Source organism: Melanerpes formicivorus, unplaced genomic scaffold (assembly GCF_026170545.1).
Source record: "Melanerpes formicivorus ecotype bairdi unplaced genomic scaffold, bMelFor1.0.p_v2 SCAF_92, whole genome shotgun sequence".
NCBI classification, from domain to species: domain Eukaryota; kingdom Metazoa; phylum Chordata; class Aves; order Piciformes; family Picidae; genus Melanerpes; species Melanerpes formicivorus.
Genome location: NW_027142444.1, coordinates 2,113,606 through 2,134,288, shown reverse-complemented (window position 1 = coordinate 2,134,288; position 20,683 = coordinate 2,113,606). Strand labels below are relative to the sequence as shown.

Below are 20,683 nucleotides of genomic sequence, written 5' to 3'. Positions count from 1 at the left end.
CAGTTGTCTGATGATGGGGTGTAGGCACCAAACCAGGCCTTGCCCAACACGCCAGCAAGAGGCTTGAAAGGACATTTGTTTGAAATAGCCAGAACTAAGTGACTGGAAGGTCTCCTGCTGCCAGGAGCTGCCCTGTGCTGCCAGGCTGGGACAGGGCCGAGGGCTGGAGGGGCAGCGCTGACCTTGGGAGCGTGGCAGCAGGTCTGGCTGCTGGGTGAGATGTGGCATTCCTGTGGCTGTGCTGCAACTTAATAGACCATTTCTGCTCCTGGCACCGAGGGCTCCTGGCACAGCACATGTGCCCAGGGTCACTTCAGACATGGCAGCAGATGGGAGGCAGCAGGAGTTTGGCTGCCTGCCCTGACGTGCTGGCCAAACCTTGGCTCATCTGCAGGCAGTGTTGGTGGCAGTGCAGCAGCTCAGTGGTCCAGGTCCACGCTGCACTGGTTGAAGTCTTAGACCCTCACACCTGGCACCCATCAGCTGAGGCCATGAAGAATCACAGTCAGTTTAGTCGGAAAGACCTTTAATATTGTCAAGTTCAACCATTCTCTAGCTCTGCCAAGTCAGGATGGCAGTCAGCCATGGGCATCCCTTGTCCCTGGAGGTCCTGGGCATCAGCGCCTTTGCCAGATGCTCAGAGGGGACAGGTGATCTCTTTGCAGCGGTGCTCGCTAAAGGAAGGGAGGGATGGAGGAAGCTGGACAGCAGGCAGCGGCCGCAGGGGGCAGGCGGGGGCGCGGCCAGCCGGGCATCCCCCTCCCTGGGGACTGCCGAGCTGGGGTGCAGCCCCTGCATCGCCCCGGGGTGCAGGGGGCCGGGGGCGGGCACGGCCTGCCGGGGGCGGCGGGCAGGAAGCAAGGAGGCCGGGGCCGGGCGGGAGCCCGCAGCCCCGCCGGGTTTCATCACCGCCGCGCCCCGCCTCTGCCGCCGGCCCATAAAGGTCCGGGGCGGCGCGGCCGGCACCACACCGCTCCCGCAGCCTCTGCTGCCGCTGCCTCCCGTGCTTCCTCCTCCTCCTCCTCCTTCTCCGCTCCTCGGGACGCCAGGGCGATGGGTACCAGGTGTCTGTCGCTCCGCAGCCTGCTGCTCTTCCTCGGTGAGTGTCGGGGCCCCGCGATGCTCCGCTCTCCCCCGGGGCTCCTCTGCTGCCCCCGGGGGCTGGCGGGACCGGGCAGGGGTCGGACACCCGGGCTCAGTGCTGGGGCAGGCTCTGCCCGATGGACAATCTGACAGAAGGTAGAGCTCAGCTGGCCCTCGGGTGACGTGAGGTGGTTCTTCCCTGAGATGAAGTCATGGGCAGGGATGGGAGTACCTGGGTGGCTGTGAGGTGAGGAGCAGAGCACAGCACTGGCTCTGGTCTGATGTTCGGGGCTGTTTCATGGTTTGTGTGGCACTCAGGCATGCTCTGGTACTGAGCAAAGGTAGCAGTCCTCACTCTCCTCCCCAGCCCTGCTCAAGGCTGTCCTCTGTCACCTTGACCTTGTTTGCAGCCCAGTCCTGCTTGCCTGCACCCTGCTCAGGGTGCTCAGGGTGAGCTCAGCAGGTGGATCCCCACGGCAGCAGAGACTTCCTGATGGCAAGAAAACAGGTGGTAGCCTCCCTCTGCTTGACGCTTCTCCACCTCCTCACCAGGAGTGTGTTACTCCAGTGCATGACATAAGCTGCCTGAAAGTCTGGAGGGGTGAACACGTGAAGCCTTGGAGCATCGAGAGCCCTGGAACCTGGGAGTGCTGTGGGGCAACAGCTGCTCCTTGCCACACTCCTTGGGAGGGTGCTGGCAGAGGTGTGACACGAGGTGGGACGAGAGCTGGCACGCTCAGGCTGCTTTGGTGCCAAGGCACATCGTCCTGCTGCTCGGCTCAGGGCCACAGGTGGGGAGGAAGCTGAGCTCCTGAGACCTCTCGTGGGGCAGCTCTTCCCTCCTGCGCTCAGCTCCCCGCAGCGTGGGTTTCTCTCTTTCACCCCATGGGTTTCTCTCTTTCACCCTGGCCACTGGCTCGTGGAGCAGCCACTGCACAGCATCTTGCTTGCCAGGAGAGAGGGCTAAGCACCTTGTAGGCTGTGAGTCAGCCCTGCTTGGCACTGGCAGGAACTGGTATGTCTTCTTGGATTTGTGTGTGGATTTATTTGTTTCCGGGGCAGGCAGGGAGCCTCCTGGTGAGGGGCAGGTTAGTCATGGCTGGGTGGCATCACCACGCACGGCACCGGCGCTCCGCTGCCTTGCCCTCCCAGGGCGGCAGCGCTGCTGGCAGCAGGCTGGCCTGGTGCCAGCCCCAGACAGGCTTCAGGAGTTCCTGCTGAGCAGCCCCAGCGACAGGCACTCCGTCACTGTCGGCCTGGCCGTGGGGGTCTTGCTGGCTGTGCAGCAGGAGGGCAGCGGCGGCAGAGCTCGCCCCTGAGGAGCTGTGGTGGTGTGCCAGCCGCACGGTGATGTGGTGAGGCAAGCAAGCCCGGGCCCTGCCTTCTCCATGAGTGACTGCTGCAGCCTTGGCATGGGTCTCTTTGTGTCACCATGACGGCCACTCGGTGCAGAAGGCAGGCCTCGGATCTGCAGGCTGGCTGGACGGCTCCAGCTGCTGACCTGATGTTTCCTTGTGTCACGTTTGGCATCAGCGAGTGGCACTGGCTCTGGAGATGGCTGATGTGTCTGGCTGGAGGCAGTAATGGATTCCTGCTCTCTCTGGGCTGGAGGGACCTCTGTCCCTGTGTGTGTGGTGGAAAGCAGAGCGGCCCAGGCAGAGGGGCAGCACGTGAAGGGGCTCAGTGGTGTGTAGGTGAGCAGAGGGGTGGAAGCAGCACTGAGGTGACTGGGTGCACAGGACGTGTCGTTATCTGCCTTAGCTCTGCTCCAGGGTAAGTGCTGGCACAGCACTGGAGGTGACCATGTGGGCCTGGAGCAGGTCTGGAGCAATAGCCTTCCTGTTCAGCCTGCTGCTTCCAGGGCTGCCTTAGAGCTGCTCTCGCCTGGCTCAGGGCATCTGAGGCTTTGAGTTGGCAGTTCTGAAGCCATGGGTACAGAATTTGAGATGGGTAAAGCTGGACACAACTTCTCAGGAACATGTAAAGACACTTGAGTCCACCACATCTGGTGCCTCCATGTGGACACCAGGCCAGGTGTACAGAGAGTGGAGAGGGATGAGATGAGGGAAGGGCTGATAGCATCTCCTGTGACATGGGCAAGAAGAGCAACCTGTACATCTTGTATGTCTCATCTCAGGAAGAGGAGTGTTGGGTGCCTGCCTTGATGGACATCATCAGGCAACTAGGCATCAAGTAATCCCAGCCAGAACATCAAGCAGCAGCCAGATGACATACCCAGAGTGCAGGGATGGGGAGGTGTGCTCTGGCTGAGCTGGCTGAAATGATCTCAAGTGACTTCTTCCCCTTGCCCAGGAAAAAGTGTTCAGCCTGTGTGGAGGAGGTGAACTCTGGAGGTGCTGTGGCTGATGTGAGCCAGGGGTAGGGTGGCACAGCCAAGCCTTGCATAAAAGCAGAGCCACGCAGTAGAGCTAATGGTGGCAGAAGCAAGGCTCACAAAGCCAGCAGGACAGACTGGCCAACTTCCACATGTCCTGCTCAGCCTGCACAAGGAGAGCTGTAGGCAGTCAGACATGCTCTGGGTGTCTAAAATCAGGTGATGGGGATGCACCTTGGTCTGTCTCTGGAGTTCAGATGGGCAGGGATCCTCCAGGTACACCTCGCCTGGGTACCTCTACCCTTGGCACTGTTCTGCAAGTGCAGCCCACCCAGGAAGTGTCAGTGCTGCCACTGTGGTAGAGGCACCCTGGGGATGGGTGTAGCATCACAGGGGCTTCTTCATGTGGACTTCTTGGTGACAGCAAAACCAACTCCGCTGGTGACTGTCCTGTTGGAAACCTGACAGTTGCCCTTCAAAATGGGTGCAAATCCTGCAGAGGGACCTGTGTCCTGTGTGTGTCCTCTGTGTGCATCCTGCACACTTGTTCTGGGAGACAGAGCTGCATTCAGCAGACCTCAATAAGCCCTTGCAGATCATCTCTGGTGAGGGCTGCAGAATGTGAAGGCAGCCAGGGTCTATCCCTCACTGTCCTCCTTCATGGAGGGATGAGTGCAGGACTGAAGCTTGTGGAGGGCAGGTTTAGTCTGCAGACTGGGGAGAAATTCTTGCCAGTGAGGGTGGAGAGACACTGGCACAGGTTGCCCAGGGGGGCTGTGGATGCCTGCTCCCTGGAGGTGTTCAAGGCTAGGCTGGTTGAGGCCTTGAGCAAGCTGGGCTGATGGGAGGTGTCCCTGCTCGTGGCAGGGGTTGGAACTGGATGGTCTTTCAGGTCCCTTCCACCCCACTCTAGGATTCCATGAGCTGTTCCTGTTCCAGCAGCAGCCTCTGTGTCAGTGTCAGCCTTGCAGGGATGGTGGTGCAGCAGTGCGTGCCACACTCCATCCCTGCCAGGCACACCTGATAGCCACCATCTCATGCCTCTTATCTGGTGCCTGTAGATGTTTGCTTAGTGAACAGTAGAGTCATGACAGCACAACTTCCTCCCCCAGCTCCTGCCTTGGGTATCCACCACCTGATAACTCTTCTGGGCCACTGTGGGTGCAGGTCCCTTATCCTCCTGCAGGATCCCCCTCCCACTTGTGTCAGAGGAGAAATATGTGCAGGGGGGAAAGGGCAGGAGAAAGAGTGCAGAGCAGGGAGAACTTTGCCCAAACACAGCAGGTCCTGCTGGCTGTCAGCAGATATCCAGGGCTGTACTCCAGCCCTGCCAGCCTGCAGCTGCAGCCAGGCAGGGGAGACTATGGAATGGGGCAGGACTTTGGTCAGTGTTGGAAGAGGTTGTTTTTAACCTGGCCCTCACAGGTGTCTTGAGTCTTGGCCTTTCCTCATCTGGAAGGTGGTGCTGCCTGGAGCAAGGAGAAGAGCTGACCCTAGGTTGGAGCTTTTCAGATGCAAAAAGGCAGGTTCTGGCAACTCTCAAACTGGGAGCTTCAGCTTGAGAATGAACTGCTCAGGTGATGGTGAGATGGAGGAAACATGCAAGCTGAAAGGGATCAGCAGCTGGCTTAAGCCATCTGCTCAGCTAAGTCTGACAGAAGTGGGGATCTCAGGGTCTTCCATTCCTGCCATTGTCCCCCAGACCAATTGTTGCTGCAGCACATCACTCAGAGGGCAGCAGCAGTGTGTGGAGGACAGGAGAGAGCTTCAGGCCACTAACTCTCACTAGTCTCAGGATTCCAGCATCCCTTCTGGCAGTGCTGTGGTGTACACATAGTGGGACAGGGCCCAGAGCACTCCTGGGAAGGACTGAGTCATTAGATGTTCCTTTCCCAGCATCAGTTGGGACAGCAGGTCTGTGGCTGAAGCTCCCAGCCTGCTGTTCTGAAGTGCTGCTGTCTGGCTGCCCATGGCTTCATCCTTCAAACACTTCCACTTGTCTGTCTCCAGCTGGCCTCACAGAAGTGTCCAGCTGCTCAAACAGCGAGCACAGTGCTGTTTGAAAGGGAAAAATCCCACCCTGAAAGTAAACTTGCTGGGCCTGCCCCACGGGAGTGCAAGGCAGGTCCTGCTGAGTCACGTCAGCAGGCACCCATGTCTCCAGCTTGGGCTGCTGTAGAGTCAGGATGCCAACAGCATGGGGCTGCTGCTGTGGCTCTCACTTGGTTGGACCTACTCTTTATCCTTTCTTCCAAAGCTTTGGTGGAAGCCTGGCTAAGAGCTTTATGAGGGGAGGCTGAGAGCCCTGGGGCTGTTCAGTCTGGAGAGGAGAAGACTGAGAGGGGATTTAATCAATATCTATCAATAGCTGAGGGCTGGGGGTCAGGAGGGAGGGGACAGGCTCTGCTCACTTGCACCCTGGGATAGGACAAGGGGCAGTGGATATAAACTCCAGCACAGGAGGTTCCACCTCAGCATGAGGAGGAACTTCTGCACTGTGAGGGTCACAGAGCCCTGGAGCAGGCTGCCCAGAGAGGTTGTGGAGTCTCCTTCTCTGGAGCCTTCCAAGCCCCATCTGGATGTGTTCCTGTGTGACCTGTGCTGGATTCTGTGCTCCTGCTCTGGCAGGGGGGTTGGACTGGCTGATCTTTTCAGGTCCTTTCCAACCCCTAACATCCTGTGAGCCTGTGAATGCAGAGGGGAGGGAGGTGAGGAGGAGGAGGAATAGTGTTTTGAATGAGCACAAACACCCCCAAATCCCTGCCCCTCTCCTGCTGCTCCTGTAGCAAGCTGCAGCACAGTCTCAAGGAAGCCTCCTTATCACCCAGAAAGAGATGAGCTGCAGGAAGTCCATAAATCACTTCTGGAGTTAACTTTGACATGTAATGAAACTTTCTAATAACTGGAGTTGAATTGGAGTGATCAAGAAATTATGAAGGCACACTCCCTGCATTAGCCATGCATGACCTGACAAGTTGATGGAGGCAAACAGCCCAAAGACACAAATTACAGACTTCTGTGGAATGGGGCTGGTGACTCAGCAGTTCATGAGCAGGTTAGTTTGTGACCACAGCAGCAGGGTTAGCCAAGTGCATTTCATGGCCAGCTGAGGCAGATACTGACTGCTCCTGATGGGCTAGCCATGAAGCTGCAAGGACCTCAGCTGGCCCTCAGATCCTGCTTGGAAATGTTCATTTAATGAGTGGGATGCCTGACAGCTGGGCCTGTGCAGCTCTCCACAGCCAAGAGATGTCAAACTAAATGACAGAGAAGGGCCCTTGCTCCCCAAGGAAATGCAGCTGTGCTCCTCAGCCTGCCTGCTGCAGCCTCCTCTTGTGTTTGGTGCCCACATCAAGCCCACTGAGCTGCAGGTTGCTGCAGGATAGATGCTGAAGGAAGGACAGAGGTCTGTCTGCTTCTGAGGTTCTGCCCAGATAAATGACACTGGCACAGGCCCCATGAGGTGGTCAGGAACCAATGTAGTCCAGTGGCTAGATGAAGAGGGTTTGGTATCTCCTGTTAGCTGCCTGTTAACTGAGGACCTGCAGCAGAAGTGGGCATCAGTGCAGGAACTGCCCAGCCTGGCTGCAGGCAGAGGGCTGAGGAAGCTCTGCTGCTGGAGAGCAGCTTTGGTGTCCAACCTACCTTGAGCAGCATGTGGCCTCTGCAGGCAGCAGTGAGGTGCTGAGCCTGGCTCAGCACTGCCCTGGTGTGCTGAGTCACCAGCTGCACTCACTTGCTGGGCCCTAGGAAATTCTCTGCACTGCTGTGACCCAAGGCCAGCTTGATTTTGCTCACAGAACTCCTGTGATGAGTGCTGGGTGGCCATGGCCAGCTGTGGAACCCCATGAGGTGTGCCCTGTGCAGGTGCCATGCCAGCCTGGTCAGAAGCCTGGTATGATCAGAGCTGGCCTGGCTCCTGCCTGCCCTGGGTGAGCTCTCCAAGCCTATTCTGCCCACTGTCACTCAGAGTGGGGCTGAGAGCTGGTCACAGACACCAAGTTCCTGCTCATCAGAAGCTGCTGTTCCAGAGGTGTCCCTGGGGGCTGCCTGGCATCACTTGGGCAGCAGATCTCCCTGCTCTGGATTTTTCAGCTTGCAACACTTTTTTGCTTCCCCTGCTGAGATCAAAAGCTTTGGTTGGTCTTGTATCAGCTTACAGAATCATAGAATTGGTTTGGTTGGAAGAGACTTTCAAGATCATTTGAATCCAGCCTTCAACCCAACCCCACCATGGCCATCAAACCATGTCCCCAGCTGCCATGGCCACAGGTTTCTTGAGCACCTCCAGGGATGGGGACTCCATCACCTCCCTGAGCAGCCTGTTCCCATGCCTGAACTTGCCAAGTACAGCAGCTGGAGTAGCTGACTGCACTTGAGGAGCATCCAGACTCACTCTTCTTTATTTTCTCTTCCAGGTTACCTATGGCAAGCTGTCCTGGGCACAACTGTGATCCCCTTGTGTGGGCCTGGTGAGATGGAGAACTGCACAACAGCACTGAGTAAGTGAACTGCACAGGTAGACAACAGCTCTTTGCTTGCCATCTTGCTTGGGCTGGGGGCCTCACTGAGGTGCCCCTGGAAATCATTCTCCTGTTGAGGGCATTGCTGAGATCCTGCCAAGTGCTCAGTGCTGTTGAACAAGAGCCATTTTTTAGCTCACCTTTCATTGCTGCTGTAGCAGCAGAGCTCTGCCTGAGGTGAGGGCTCTGCTGGAAAGGCAGAACCAGCTTCTGGGGAACTTCCCCAGGGAAAGCCAAGCTGGGAACATCCTCTCCCTGCTCAGGAGGCTTTGTCTGCTGTAATGCCTGCTGCTTTGGGATCTCTTGGGAGCGTGGCTGTCAGCTGTGCTTGGGAGGCTTGGGCATTGTCTGGGAAAGGGGGCAGGACAATCAGGCTGGTGAGGTGCTAACTAAGTCTCCTTGCAGTCCAGACAGAGAACAGTCCCCGTGTGGCTCAGGTGGGGATAACCAGGTGCAAGCCTGAGATGAAGGACTACTGCTTCCACGGCCAGTGTGTCTACATAGTGGACTTGGATGAGCACTACTGCAGGTAGGAGAGGGCATGGGGTGTCCTGCAGCCCCCTCTGAGCTGGCTTTGACATCAGCTCTGGGTGGGCTTTGGTCTCACTGCTTAGCTGCAACAGCAGCCCAGCAGAGGACTCAAATGCTCAGGAAACCTTGGAGAGGAGCAGCAGATTCATAGAATGGTTTGTGCTGGAAGGGACCTTCAAGGTCAGCCAGTTCCAACCCCTCTGCCGTGGGCAGGGACACCTCACACTAGCCCAGGTTGCTCAAGGCCTCATCCAACCTCTCAGCTACACTTAAACAGGTGCTGAGCACATGTGATGGCTCCAGTGAGAGCTGGGTGAGAGTCTGAGACACCTGAAATCAGTCACCAGCCCATCTTAAGCCTGGGACACTCATTCATTGACAGTGAGGGTGGGGAGACCCTGGAACAAGCTGCCCAGGGAGGCTGTGGCTGCCCCCTCCCTGGAGGTGTTCAAGGCCTTTCTGTGTTTAAACCAACCTGGGGTTCTGATGTGCTGCTCTGCAGCTACAGCAGTGTGAGGTCCAGACCCCAGGCAAGGCAGCAGGGCCTCTCCTTTGACCCAGCCTGTACAGTGAAGGCGTTAGTGGGTTTTGGGTGTTCCTCGTTTACCTGATGGCTTTGCAGCCATTTCTAGGACCTCCTGGGCTTGAGTTGCATCAGCTGCAGGTGCTGAGGAGGCAGCAGGCCAGCCTGGTGTGTGTCCTGCTGAGGTGCAGCCCCTCACTCTGTGTGTCCCCCCAGGTGTGACGTGGGCTTCTCTGGCGTGCGCTGCGTGCACTCGGAGCTGGTGCGGCAGCCGCTCAGCAAGGAGTACGTCGCCCTCACCGTCATCATCGTCCTGCTCTTCCTCGGCGCCATCTCCATCGCCTGCTACTACATCTGCAGGAGGTAAGCAGGGCTCTCTCCTGCCTCAGGGGGGCAGCTCAGCTGGGGGCAGCTCAGCTGGGCCCAGCTCACCTCTCTTTGTGAAGGTAGAGAAAGAGCCACCCCGTGGATCAGGATAGGTTGGAGACTGACTTGTGGGAGAGCGGTGAAGGGGAAAAGGAGCTGGGGGGTCCCAGTGGATGGAAGGTTGACCAAGGGCCAGCAATGTGCTCTTGTGGCCCAGAAGGCCAAGGGCATTCTGGGGTGGATTAGAAGAGCTGTGGCTAGGAGGTCAAGAGGGGTTCTCCTGCCCCTGTACTCTGCCCTGGTGAGGTTGCATCTGGAGTACTGTGTCCAGTTCTGGGCCCCTCAGTTCAGGAAGGACCTCAGGGAATTGCTTGAAAGAGCTCAGCACAGAGCCACAAAAATTACTAGGGAAGTGGAACACCTTCCATAGAAGAGGCTGAAGGAGCTGGGTCTCCTCAGCTTGGAGAGGAGGAGCCTGAGGGATGACCTCATTCATGTTGATAAAGACGTGCAGGGTGAGTGCCCAGAGGCTGGAGCAGGCTCTGCTGGGTGATGCCCAATGCCAGCACAAGGGGCAGTGGTGGAAGCTGAGGTATGGAAAGCTCCATGGAAACAGGAGGAAGGATTTTTTTTCCCTGTGAGGTTGACAGGGCACTGGAACAGGCTGCCCAGGGGGGTTGTGGAGTCTCCCTCTGGAGATATCAAAACCTGCCTGGAAGTGCTCCTGTGAGATCTGCTCTAGGTGATCCTGCTCTGGCAGGGGGTTTGGGCTGGCTGATCTTTGGAGGTCCCTTCCAGGCCTTGACATTCTGTGAGAGTGCAGGCAGGCACCAGGAGGATTTCAGTTCCTTTCCTTGGAAGTGCCCCTTCCCCATGATCAGGAACTGGAGCGCACTGGATGAGTGCCTGCTCATTTGTTTGTCTGCTCTGGTGGTGTGGTGGCTGATACCATAAGCATCACCATCCCTGTACCATGGAGGGCAGTAGTCCCCATGGTTGTGGAGCAGCAGGAGTCATTCTCCAGGCTCACAACTAATGGTGAGCTCCCAAGAGCTGAGAGGGTGGAACAACCCCCAGAGAGAGAGCTCAGCTTGACAGAGCAGACAGCTGGCTGGTGACCACCGTGATTCCTCTTCCCTGCCTCAAGACTCCAGCTCCTCATCTCAGCAGGTGGCCTGGCTGGCTGGGGTGCTCAGCCCTGCTGCAGAAAGGATGCAGCAGCATTTCTCAGGCAGCCCTAGTGCCAGCAGCAAGCCTGTAATGTAGATGGGAAATCTTCAGTGAAGAGCAGAGGAAGGAGACCGCATGCAAGTTGTCTCAGCCCTGGAAGTGAGCGCAGACAGAGCCTAGCTGCTAGAGGCTTAGAATAACCCAAGGAGGTCATGCAGCCTTTTGATTGCCTTCCTTCACCCTTTGCTCCCCCAAAGCCCTCTGCAGCAGCTGGCTTTGCAGAACTAACCCTTCTCTGCTCTGCTCCAGGTACAGGACGAAGAGGAGACAAACGACCTCCAGCGAGTACAAGGAAGTGGGCGCCCTGTAGGAGCCAGGGAGGCCTCCTGCCGCGCCCCGCCCCTGCGGGTGGCCTCGCTTCCCACCTATTTAAATGTTATTTTTGTTAACAATATTTATGTCCTTCGAGAGATTCCACTTGTTTGGTGAGCCAATCAGTATAGGTCAAGCCTGTTGTTGTCAGTGTTTTATTTTTGTATGACAGACTATTTCCCGAGGGGAGCCCTGCCGCGGCGGCTCCGGGGACAGAGATATATTTTTATAAGAGCTTCAGCTGCTTACTCTTCAGAGTAATTTTGTATTTATTCTTGTGAATATGCTCCAAACCGTTCTGCTCCTTGACAATAAAAGTTCCAGACAAAAAGTGGCCTGCTGGTGTGATTGAAGTGAGGCTCGGTGGGGCGCCGCCGAGCAGGGCCTCCGAGGCCCCGGCTGCCGCCCGTGGAGAGAGAAGCCCCAGGGAGCTGGCAGCAGGGGCCAGCCCTGCTCCCCTCACCTCTGCTCACCCTTCAGAAGATGTGAGGAAAAGCACAGCCTTTGCCTCACTCCCCATCTTCACCAAGGGGCCATCTGAGCTCTGCTGCCTTGTCTTGCTGGGTGTTCAGGAGTGTGAGAGCTGTGTGTGACCTCCTGAGCTGTGCATCAGGCTCCTTGTAAGAAAGAGCGGTGGGACCTGGGAGAGGGATTCTGTGGAAGCTCTCAGTCAGCCAGAGACTCTCATGGAGGAAAAAAGTGACTCTTTCTCCTCCCACTGCTGGCCTGTCTTTGACACTCTTGAGATCAAGGTGCTCTCACTCTCAGGTTTTCTTTGCCCTTCTGCTGTGTGTTGTTCAGTCACCATTCTCATCTGAAAGGTGCCTAAGTCTGCATCATCCTGCAGAGTGCACCAGGAGGGAGCCCAGGAGGGAAAGGCTCTGCCCTGGCCATGTGTCCTGTACCCCTCCCTGTCTTTGGGAAAGATGAGTCATGTGAAATGATGAAACCAGAGCTCTACTGTTCTCCTGCTTGATCCCCACTTCCTGCCTGGATCTACTTTCCCTGCTATCTTTCCTCTGACGAGGACCAACCACAGCAAAGGTGTGGTCAGGCAGGCTGGGCTGTGATGAAACAGCTCTGCCCAGCAGCTGCCGGTTCTCAGTGCACCTCTGTCCCCACAGGGGAAGTGCTGGTGGGAGGAGGAGGAGGGGGGATGTGTGCTTAGCACAGGGAAGGTGTGATCTGAGCAGGCCAGCACTACACCTGACAGATGCTGCAGCAGGAGAGCCACAGTGCTCCAGGCTGCTGCAAGGCTGCAGCTCGGGGTTGAGCTCTCTGTGCTGCATTCTTTGCAGCCCTTCTAGCACAGGCTGCTCTTGTGGCCCTTCTCTAGCAGTTAGGCCAGCAGGGTGTGAGTGGGGCTGCTGCCTGCCCCAGGCCTGCAGGTAAGCCAAATGCAAGCAAGAGCTGGGGCTAGCGAAAGCAGTGCTTTGGTCATCTCAGGAGAGCTTGACCAAGTGACAGTGACCAAAGGCATGAAAAGCCTCCAGGTCAGATGTGGCAATGCAGGGGCAGAAGGAACCTCCTTTGCATGTCCTCAGTGACTGCAGACCAGCTGGCTCCTGCTGTTGACCTCAGCACAGGCTCTCTCGCCCATCTTCTGCAGGCACTGAGGCATGGTGTAGGGTTTGTGCTCAGCCTTCTGGCTCTGTTCCTGTGGCCACCTGAGAGAACTGAAGTGTTCATCTATGGCAGTGCCACAGAGCAGGCTTTGGCCAGCCCCCAGTGTGGGTTAGTCAATGTTCAAGACAGGTCTGGTGGGTACAGATTTTTCCCTGGCCTGCCTGGTGCTTTGTGTCTCCCCTCAGCACAGAGGTAGAAGGGGATGGTTGGTGGCTCTGAGGTACCTGGGTTACCCTGTGTCACAGGGCCCTTTCTAGCAGCTCTTCAGCTTTTCACTTCCTCTCCCCTTCTCCTGCAATTCAGTTGTCACACAGGAACCTGTTCTGCCAGCTGGCAGGGGACAGCTAAGGGCAGCCCCAGCCCCAGCCTTCCCCAGTGGAAGATGGGGCAAAAAATGGATGCTTGGAGCCTCCTTCCATTCTTCTGTGACCCAGTTAGGATATATCCATGGTGACACATCCTCCTTTCTCCCTCAGGCTTCCACAAACTGCTCTGGCCGGTCCCTGCTCATCCTCCAGAAACTTTTCCTGGGCCCCAGAGAGACTCAGCCCAGAGGCACAGGTGGCTCAGCCACGCTCCTGCTGCGGCTCCCACGCGCTGCCCCTTCTGCTCCTCTGCTCCCCGGGGCAGGAGCAGCGCTGGCCTGGCACCCCACCTCTTCTAGGAGATCCCCCCAGCTCTTTGAGGTCCATTGCAATGACCCTAGCTCTTTGAGGTCCATTGTGGTGACCCCAAGTGTTTGAGGTCCATGACTAGTGTTGGGTCCAGTGGCCAAAGGGCTTCAGCCCCTCTGCACCTGAGCAGCCTCACAGCTCAAGATGCATCTTTCAGCTGCAGCACCTGGGTCCACCTGCCCACTGCTGCACTTGCAGGAGTTTTGAGTTGCAGTAGGAGCAATGGTTTGAGCTTCACCATGCTTTAGCCACCTGGGCCACAGAGATGGAAGAGGAGCTGGCCACTTCCAGGCCTGTGCAGGATTTGTTTGGGGTTTTCCCCCTGCCTGAACTTTTAGCTGACGTTCTTGATTTGGTTTGGGCTTTCCCCACCTATCCTGTTGCTCACCTTGTTCCCACCCCATGGCAGCCCTTCCAGCCCCTGTGTTTTTCTCCCTTCTGCACAGGATGAAGCAACTGAAGAGCTTGGGGCCACATACCAGCCTGCCACCTCAACAGCTTGTGCCAGCTGGACAGAGACTGCCCGTCCAGCAGCCACGCAGCTGGGTCCTGGTGACACACCCCAAAGAACCTGTCCTCAGACACTCAGCCTCCCTCATTCTTCCCATGGTTTCTGCTGGCACCACCTCCAGCCCTCTGGAGCAGCTCCTTCTGCAGGGAAGGGAAGGGAAGGGAAGGGAAGGGAAGGGAAGGGAAGGGAAGGGAAGGGAAGGGAAGGGAAGGGAAGGGAAGGGAAGGGGAAAGGGGAAAGGAGAAAGGAAGGGAAGTAGAAGGAAGGAAAGTGAAAAAAGGGAAGGCAGGAAGGAAGGAAGAAGAGAAGGAAGGAAGGAAGAAGAGAAGGAAGGAAGGCAAGAAGGAAGGCAGGAAGGCAGGAAGGAAGAAGAGAAGGAAGGAAGGAAGAAGAGAAGGAAGGAAGGCAAGAAGGAAGGCAGGAAGGAAGGTGTTCTAGCAGTCAGAGTGGAAGCTTGGTCTTGCACAAACAGCCATCATTGTGTTCATGAAGCTGGTGCCAAACCTAAATGACTCCAGCATTCCCATGATGTAATTCCACCCTGTATGATTAAAGCTTTCCCAGCAAACTGGGAGATTAAAACATCTGATCCAAAAATATGTCAAATCCCTCTGCCCTGCCCTGATGGATGCCAGCCTGATCCTCTGACCCAGTCACCAGAGGGCATCAACCTCTTGATAGGACAACCCAGCAGGAATGTAGGAGATGAGATGCAATGGGCACCAGGCACCAGCCCCGGCTTTGAACCCCCATTTGTCCATGGACATTTGTCAGTGGTCCCCAGTGGTCCTGTGGTGGTGGCTCTTGCTGCCTGGGCTCACCAGGCTGGCTGTGGATGCCCTTCATGCTAACAGGAAGCCATCACAGCAAAGAGGAAGAGAGGTCACTTCAGCTGCCTCTCCCAGGGCTGCTGCCATTGAGGTGGCAGAGGCAGGGGAATTGGGGTAGATTTGGGGAGGGGAGACTGGCTGGGGGGAGGTGGTTATCCATCTGGGGACACAGAAAACAAGGGAATCAGCCTTTGGGTCACTGCTGAGTGGTGGTGAAAAACAGGCTGGAGATGTGTAAGAAGGGAATGGAGAACTGAGGAAGGAGAGGGTTTAGGTGAGGGCAAGAAAGGCAGTGAGGCTTTTGGCTGTGAAAAGGACACAGCACTGAAGTCAGGAGGAAACAGGAGAGCTCAGTACCTCAGGGAATCAGTGCATCTGTGGCCTCCCCAGCACTGGGAGCTCATTCAGATCCACCTGCTCAGCCCATCCAAGCCAAGGACAAGCACCACTGAGACAGCAGAGCAAGGTTCAGCCCCTGTGGGAAGCTCACCAGCAGGACAGGAGCATCTGAACGAGGAGGGTCAAATACCAAGCTGGATTTACAACAGCTGGAGCCCCCAGCAGGGTGAGTCCAAGCCATCACTTCCAAGTTGCTTCTCCTTTGTGCTAACCTATGCAAGTCCTCCTCAGCCATGGCCCCCATGGTGACATCCTGGTGCAGGTAGCCTGAGGCAGCCAGGCTGCACTCATGCAGATGCAGGAACTCTTTTTCCCTGGAGCAGGCTGCCCAGAGAGGTGGTGGAGTCTCCATCTCCGGAGAGATTCCAACCCCACCTGGCTGTGTTCCTGTGTGACCTCTCTAGGTGACCCTGCCTTGGCACAGGGGCTGGACTGGCTGATCTCCAGAGGTCCCTTCCAGCCCCTGCCACTCTGTGGCTCTGTGCAAAGTGGGAATGGAGCCTTTCAGCATTTTCTTAATGCAACATCTGGAGCATGGGAAAACTCCTTCCTGCCTCTGGTGTAGTGCCCTGTGTGGGACAGCAGCGGCAGCCAGAGAGGCAGACTTGCCCCAGGGGGCAGCCCCGGCTCTGGCCAGTCCTGAGCCGAAGTGCAGGGTGTCTCTACAAGGCCACCAGCAGCCCTTGTGCTGTCCTCGGGGGGGATTCACCAAGGCTGTTCCCTGACCCAGCTCCCTCCTTGCTTTCCAAACCAAGGGCCAGCAGCAGCTGCCCAAGAGCTGTGCGGTCACCAAGAGCTTTCTGTCAGCCGCGTCCCTCGCGCCCCGAGGCTCGGCCTGCCCGCGGCGGGGCCTGCCAGTGGTGCCAGCTGATGTGATGGATCTTATTCACCCCACAGCCACCCTTCCTGCAAGGTCATCAGCTTCAGAGCCAGCTGCTCAGGCTCACGGTCTGAGAATGCAGGAGTCACCGAGTCCTGCCCCGGCTTCGGCAGTGACCTCAGCCCTGATGCGCGCAGCCCACCGCAGGCACCAGGCTGGCACGGGCTCTGCTTGCTGCCACGCGCCTCTGCCAGCCACGGGTGGCAGGAAAACGGCAGGGCTGCAGGCTGGGGCTGCCCTGGCATGGGGTGCAGAGCTGTGTCAGACAGAGCTGGGACTCCCCTCCCTCTTGATGGAGTCCTGCTTTGCTTCTCGCTCTCCCGTGCAGATTTTCCCTGTGGTGCAGCAAGGAGTCACTGCTCCCAGCAGCAGAGCTCAGGGGTCATGGAGATGCCACCTTCACACCCCACTCCCTGCTCCTGCCACCTTCACACCCCACTCCCTGCTCCAAAGGCCTGGCTCCTGGGATCACTGGGCAGGGGATGGACAGTTCAGCCCAGGACAGCTGGGCTACATGGAGCCTGGCAGCTGCAGGCAAAGCCCAACCAGTCTGAAGAACCTTGCAGAGATCCTGGACTGGACTCTGGGGAAGGCCTGTGGGGGTCAGAGCACAAATCTTTCTCTCTTCCAAGCTCTTCTTCATCATCTGCTCTCCAGCACAGCTCCTGCAGCAGTTTGCTTCACCTGCTGCAGCTGAGCTACCTCTCACTGTGGCAAGGGAACAGAGCTGAGCTCTGCACCCTGAGCCTCCACCATTGGGTGGTGGAGACCAAAACACAGAGCCCTCCTTGCCTACTCAAGGCAGACCTCTGCTCCTGCTGAGCCCTCCTGGGTAAAGGCCACAAGAAGAGGAGGAGCCATTGGTGATGCTGAAAAGCCTTGTAGGGGATGGAGCTCTTGTCAGGCAAGGCTCACGGGAGCAGGGCACCTGAGTCCAGCTCTGAGTTCAGGCTTGGCTTTGCTTCAGCAGGGCAGAGTGTGCCCCATGCAGGCAGAGCCCCAAGCATGCCAGGATGGCATGGTGGCATCTGTCCAAGGACTTGGGGACGAGGGTTTTTCCTACCTGAAGACAAAGCCACCAAGAGAAGGAAATGAGCCTGTGCCTTGGGAACCTCCTTCAGAGCATGAGTGTGCCACCTGTATGCAAACCAGGCCTTACTCATGCCCTGTTCTCAGCAGCCCCCTCCTGGGGCAGCGGTGCCCAGGCACAGGCAGCAGGCAGGGAAGAGGGGACGTGAGGTGTGCTGAGTTTCAGAGCTGGGGGGGGTGGGGGTGTGGCTGGAAGTCCCCCTGCTCCCACCTCAGCTCATGGGAATGAGTGCCCAGAGCGCCAGGGCTGGCTGTTCCAGTGGCACCTCCCCACTTTGCCGGAGTTCCTGCTCAGCGGGAGCACCCTGGCACGGCAAAGGCAGCCAACGTCATGAGGGCACAGCGCCGGCGCTGCCAGCCAGCCATGGCATTTCCAAGGAAGCACAACAAACATGCCCACGGTGTGGAATGCTCTCCTGGGCTGCTTGGCTTGCTGCTGGCCGTGACAGGAGCAGAGGGCTCTGCGTAAGCACGGCGCTGCGCAGGGAGGCTTGCCCGGGCTTTGTGCCAGGGGAGATCTGCCCTGGGAGAGGGGCAGAGGAAAAAGGAGTTGGTCATGGCTCCAGGAGTCTGTGATTCATGGTTTCTTCACACACAAAGTGACTTCAAATGGGTACAAAAAAATCACCACCTGATGCTGCGACAGGAAAGCACTGGGCAGGCCACGGTACCACTCCTCTGCCTGAATCAGAAGGAGGAGCGCTCCCAGCAGGGGGAAATCTGACTCCTGCCCCTGCCAGAGGCCTTCTGCTCTGCTCCAGCTGCAATAGGCCTGGGCAGGACTTGGACTGGCACTAAAGGGGCCCTCCAGCAGCTGGGCAAAGGGATTGTTGTGGGAGCAGGCAAAGGCTGTACTGGCTCAACGGAGAATGAACTTCCTTGTGTGCCATCTCTGCTCAGCTTGTCCCTGCCAGGCCTGAGTTTCACCTTTGTCTCATCCTGCCCCTCTTAATCTAAGATGAGAGAGAGTGGGGGGCTGGCAGGAGATGGAGAGAGTGTGTGACCCCCAGACTGTGGTGGACACAGGGAGCTGTCTTGATTTTGAACACCTGTGTTTGGTTCTCTCCATCAAGTGATGGAAGCTGAGCACCTACAAGCCAGCAGGGAGAGCAAAGAGGAGAAGCAGGAGTGCAGTGAGAGAGCTGCACCCCTCTCACACCCTGGGCTGGAGGTGTCCTTGTAGAGATGGCAAGACAACAAGTGTTGAGTTTGGATGGGAGAGGACCCTCCCTGCTTCCTGCAGGGGATGGATCCAGGCAGCTCCCAGCACTCTCCTGCTGAGATGAAACCCTTCAGCGCAGGAGGGCCACACTCTGTTCATCTGGGGGTCCTTACCTGCCTCCCCAGCTGCTCAGCCTGGGAACCAGGCTGGAGAAGCCACTGTGCAAGGAAGATTTGAAAGGGAAAAAGTCAGACTTGAGCTGCACATCCAGGAGAAGATTCCCAGACAATGCCCACCTGTACTTTCTTTCTCTGCTGCCACTGGCACACTCAGAGAGGGAAGCCAGCAGGCTCTTTCTGTCACATGTCCCCAGCCCTCCTCTGAGGCTGCAGTCCCCCCAGACTACCACACACCAGGTGCTGATACCTATCTCCAAGGTGACTTCATACCCACTAAGGTGAGGAAAGAGATCCATAACCAGCTACCCACTGCAGCTTTCACTGCTGCCAACATGCTTTGGGTCAGCCAGGATTCTCTCAGGGGCTCCTTAAAGGTAACCCCAAATTCTTGCTGCTCCATCTGTACAAGGCCCTGTCAAGGCAGCTGGTCTGGGCCTGTGGTCCCTCCAGAGTTAGGGCTGGCTGCTGGCTTTGCCCTGGCTGTTGCCTTTGCTCTGGCTGCTGGCTTTGCTCTGGCTGCTGGCTTTGCTCTGGCTGCTGGCTTTGCTCTGGCTGTTGGGAGCAGCCAGTGCTCCTCCAAAAGAAGGCTGCAGGCAGCGTGTGACAATTAAAAGCTTTATTGCAGGTAGCAAAGAAGTGGTTGTCCAGAGGCTGCATGGAATGAGGAAAGCAGCAGATTGGCAGCTACCATTGCTGCTGTGAGAGGTAACCATGCTGTAGAACCACCACACAGTGGCCTTTTGGCTTGTGAAGGCTGATTTTAATCTGCAGGTCTCTGCTCTGGCCCTGTTTCAGCTCAGTCTCACACACACAGAGCTGAGTGTGCTCTGTGAGGGAGCTGGAGACCACCAGCACTCCATGCCCAGCAGTCACCAGCTTTGCTACCTTGAGCACAGCTCCACATTTAAGCTCTTTTTTTGTTCTCTTCTTTGTAGGGTGAGTACTTGTGGAGCACCTGCAGGATGATCCACAGCTACATACATACCTTTGGAAAGCCAGGAGCTGGGGCTTCTCCTCCGTAAGGACCGTGCTGGGCTGCAGTCCTGGAGAGGTCTCAAAGAGAAGAGATGTTGTGCCCAGCTGACAACGATGTGGTAGGCAGAATATAGACAATAATGTGCAGGGCAGGTGAAAAACTCATAGTGAGAGTGAAGGGCCTCAGCAATGTGCTGTAAGTTAGGGTAACAGCACTGGCTGGAGCCCCTGAGCTCTGGCCTCAGCCCTTGGGAAGGTTTCTGCCAGCTGCCTGAGGCAATGGAAGAAAGGGCAGCGATCTGCAGTGCTCTCCAGCATGGCAGGAGGTGGTATGAAAGAAGATTGTCAGCTGAGGGGCAGCTCCCTGCTCTAGGGTAAATCCAGTATTGCTTCACCCATCTGCCAGCTTCAGGCCCTTACAATTACAGCTGGGGTCAGGATCTGCCCCTGAGCACTTGCAAATGGAGCCATTGCACAAAGCTGAGTGGGTGAGAGCTGGAGGACGTGTTTGGTCCAACACGAGAGCTGCTGGGTGCATGCTGCCTGGAAAATGGAGCAGCTGAGGCCCAGGGCAGCGAGTGAGCAGCAGGGCAGCTGCCCAGAGCCCTGCCAGCATGTGGCACAGCTGCTGCCCTGGGCACCTGCCCCACCACCAAAGCACAACTGAGCCAAGCGCCTCCTGCTCTGCTGTACCGAGTGCCAGAGAGCAGGCCACAGAGGAGCCACCCCATGGCCTAGGATATCTGCCACAGCATCAGGCCTGGCTCCACATCCCCTGCTGTTCCTGACAGCCTGTGGAAATCAGCTGTGAAATCCCACCCCTGCTCCCTGCTGGCACTGAACCTCTCAGCACCACAGCGTGTTGCATGGGAGCAGGCAGGGATGCTTGGGGTTGCTGCAGTTGATGTACCCTTAGGTTTTCAGGGGGACTGGGTTTGGTTTCTATTGATACAGATGAGAGAAACCCCCAGATCTTGTCCTGTCCTGCATGGGTTCCTCTGTAGACAGGCTCTGCAATGGAGTGCAATGTGCAGTGGGTGAAAACACAAAGCACCAGCCTGACTTCCCCAGGGTGAGCAGCTGTGTGCAGAAATCACAGGCAGAATGGCAGGGCTTGGGAGGGACCTCTGGAGATCATCCAGTCCAAGCCACCTGGCAGAGCACCATCACCCAAAGCACAGGAACGTGTCCAGATGGACCTTGAGTGTCTCCAGAGATGGAGACTCCACCACGTCTCTGGGCAGCCTGCTCCAGTGCTCCATCACCCTTCCATTACAGAAGTTCCTCCTCATGTTGAGATGGAACTTGTGATGGTCAAGTTTGTGCTCACTGCCTCTTGTCCTGTCACTGGGCACCACTGAGCAGAGTCTGGCCCCATCTTCCTGACACCACCCCTGAGATACTTGTAATTATTCCCTTTCTGGACAGGTTCTGCTCAAGCAATGCCTAAGACTT

The 20,683-nt window shown here is 57.1% G+C and overlaps 2 protein-coding genes across 2 annotated transcripts in view; both read left to right on the top strand.

The window, feature by feature from the left end:
• MTHFD2L (methylenetetrahydrofolate dehydrogenase (NADP+ dependent) 2 like) overlaps positions 1-7,861 on the top strand; it is a 56,588-nt gene extending 48,727 nt beyond the window's left edge. The window contains exon 14 of the mRNA XM_068165782.1: positions 7,837-7,861. The gene's annotated coding sequence lies outside the window, so the exon portion shown is untranslated. The remainder of the gene's footprint in view (positions 1-7,836) is intronic.
• EREG (epiregulin) lies at positions 985-11,228 on the top strand. The gene is made up of 5 exons (XM_068165783.1): positions 985-1,099; positions 7,837-7,920; positions 8,347-8,470; positions 9,212-9,358; positions 10,841-11,228. The coding sequence occupies exons 1-5, from the start codon at positions 1,054-1,056 to the stop codon at positions 10,899-10,901; spliced, it is 462 nt and encodes a 153-aa protein (XP_068021884.1). The 5' UTR covers positions 985-1,053; the 3' UTR covers positions 10,902-11,228.
• Positions 11,229-20,683: the final 9,455 nt, after the last annotated feature.

Coding starts and splice junctions, on each gene's coding strand:
- EREG (XM_068165783.1), top strand. CDS start 1,054: ATGGGTACCAGGTGTCTGTCGCTCCGCAGCCTGCTGCTCTTCCTCG. Junction 1,100..7,836: donor CAGCCTGCTGCTCTTCCTCG/GTGAGTGTCGGG, acceptor TTTCTCTTCCAG/GTTACCTATGGCAAGCTGTC. Junction 7,921..8,346: donor GAACTGCACAACAGCACTGA/GTAAGTGAACTG, acceptor GTCTCCTTGCAG/TCCAGACAGAGAACAGTCCC.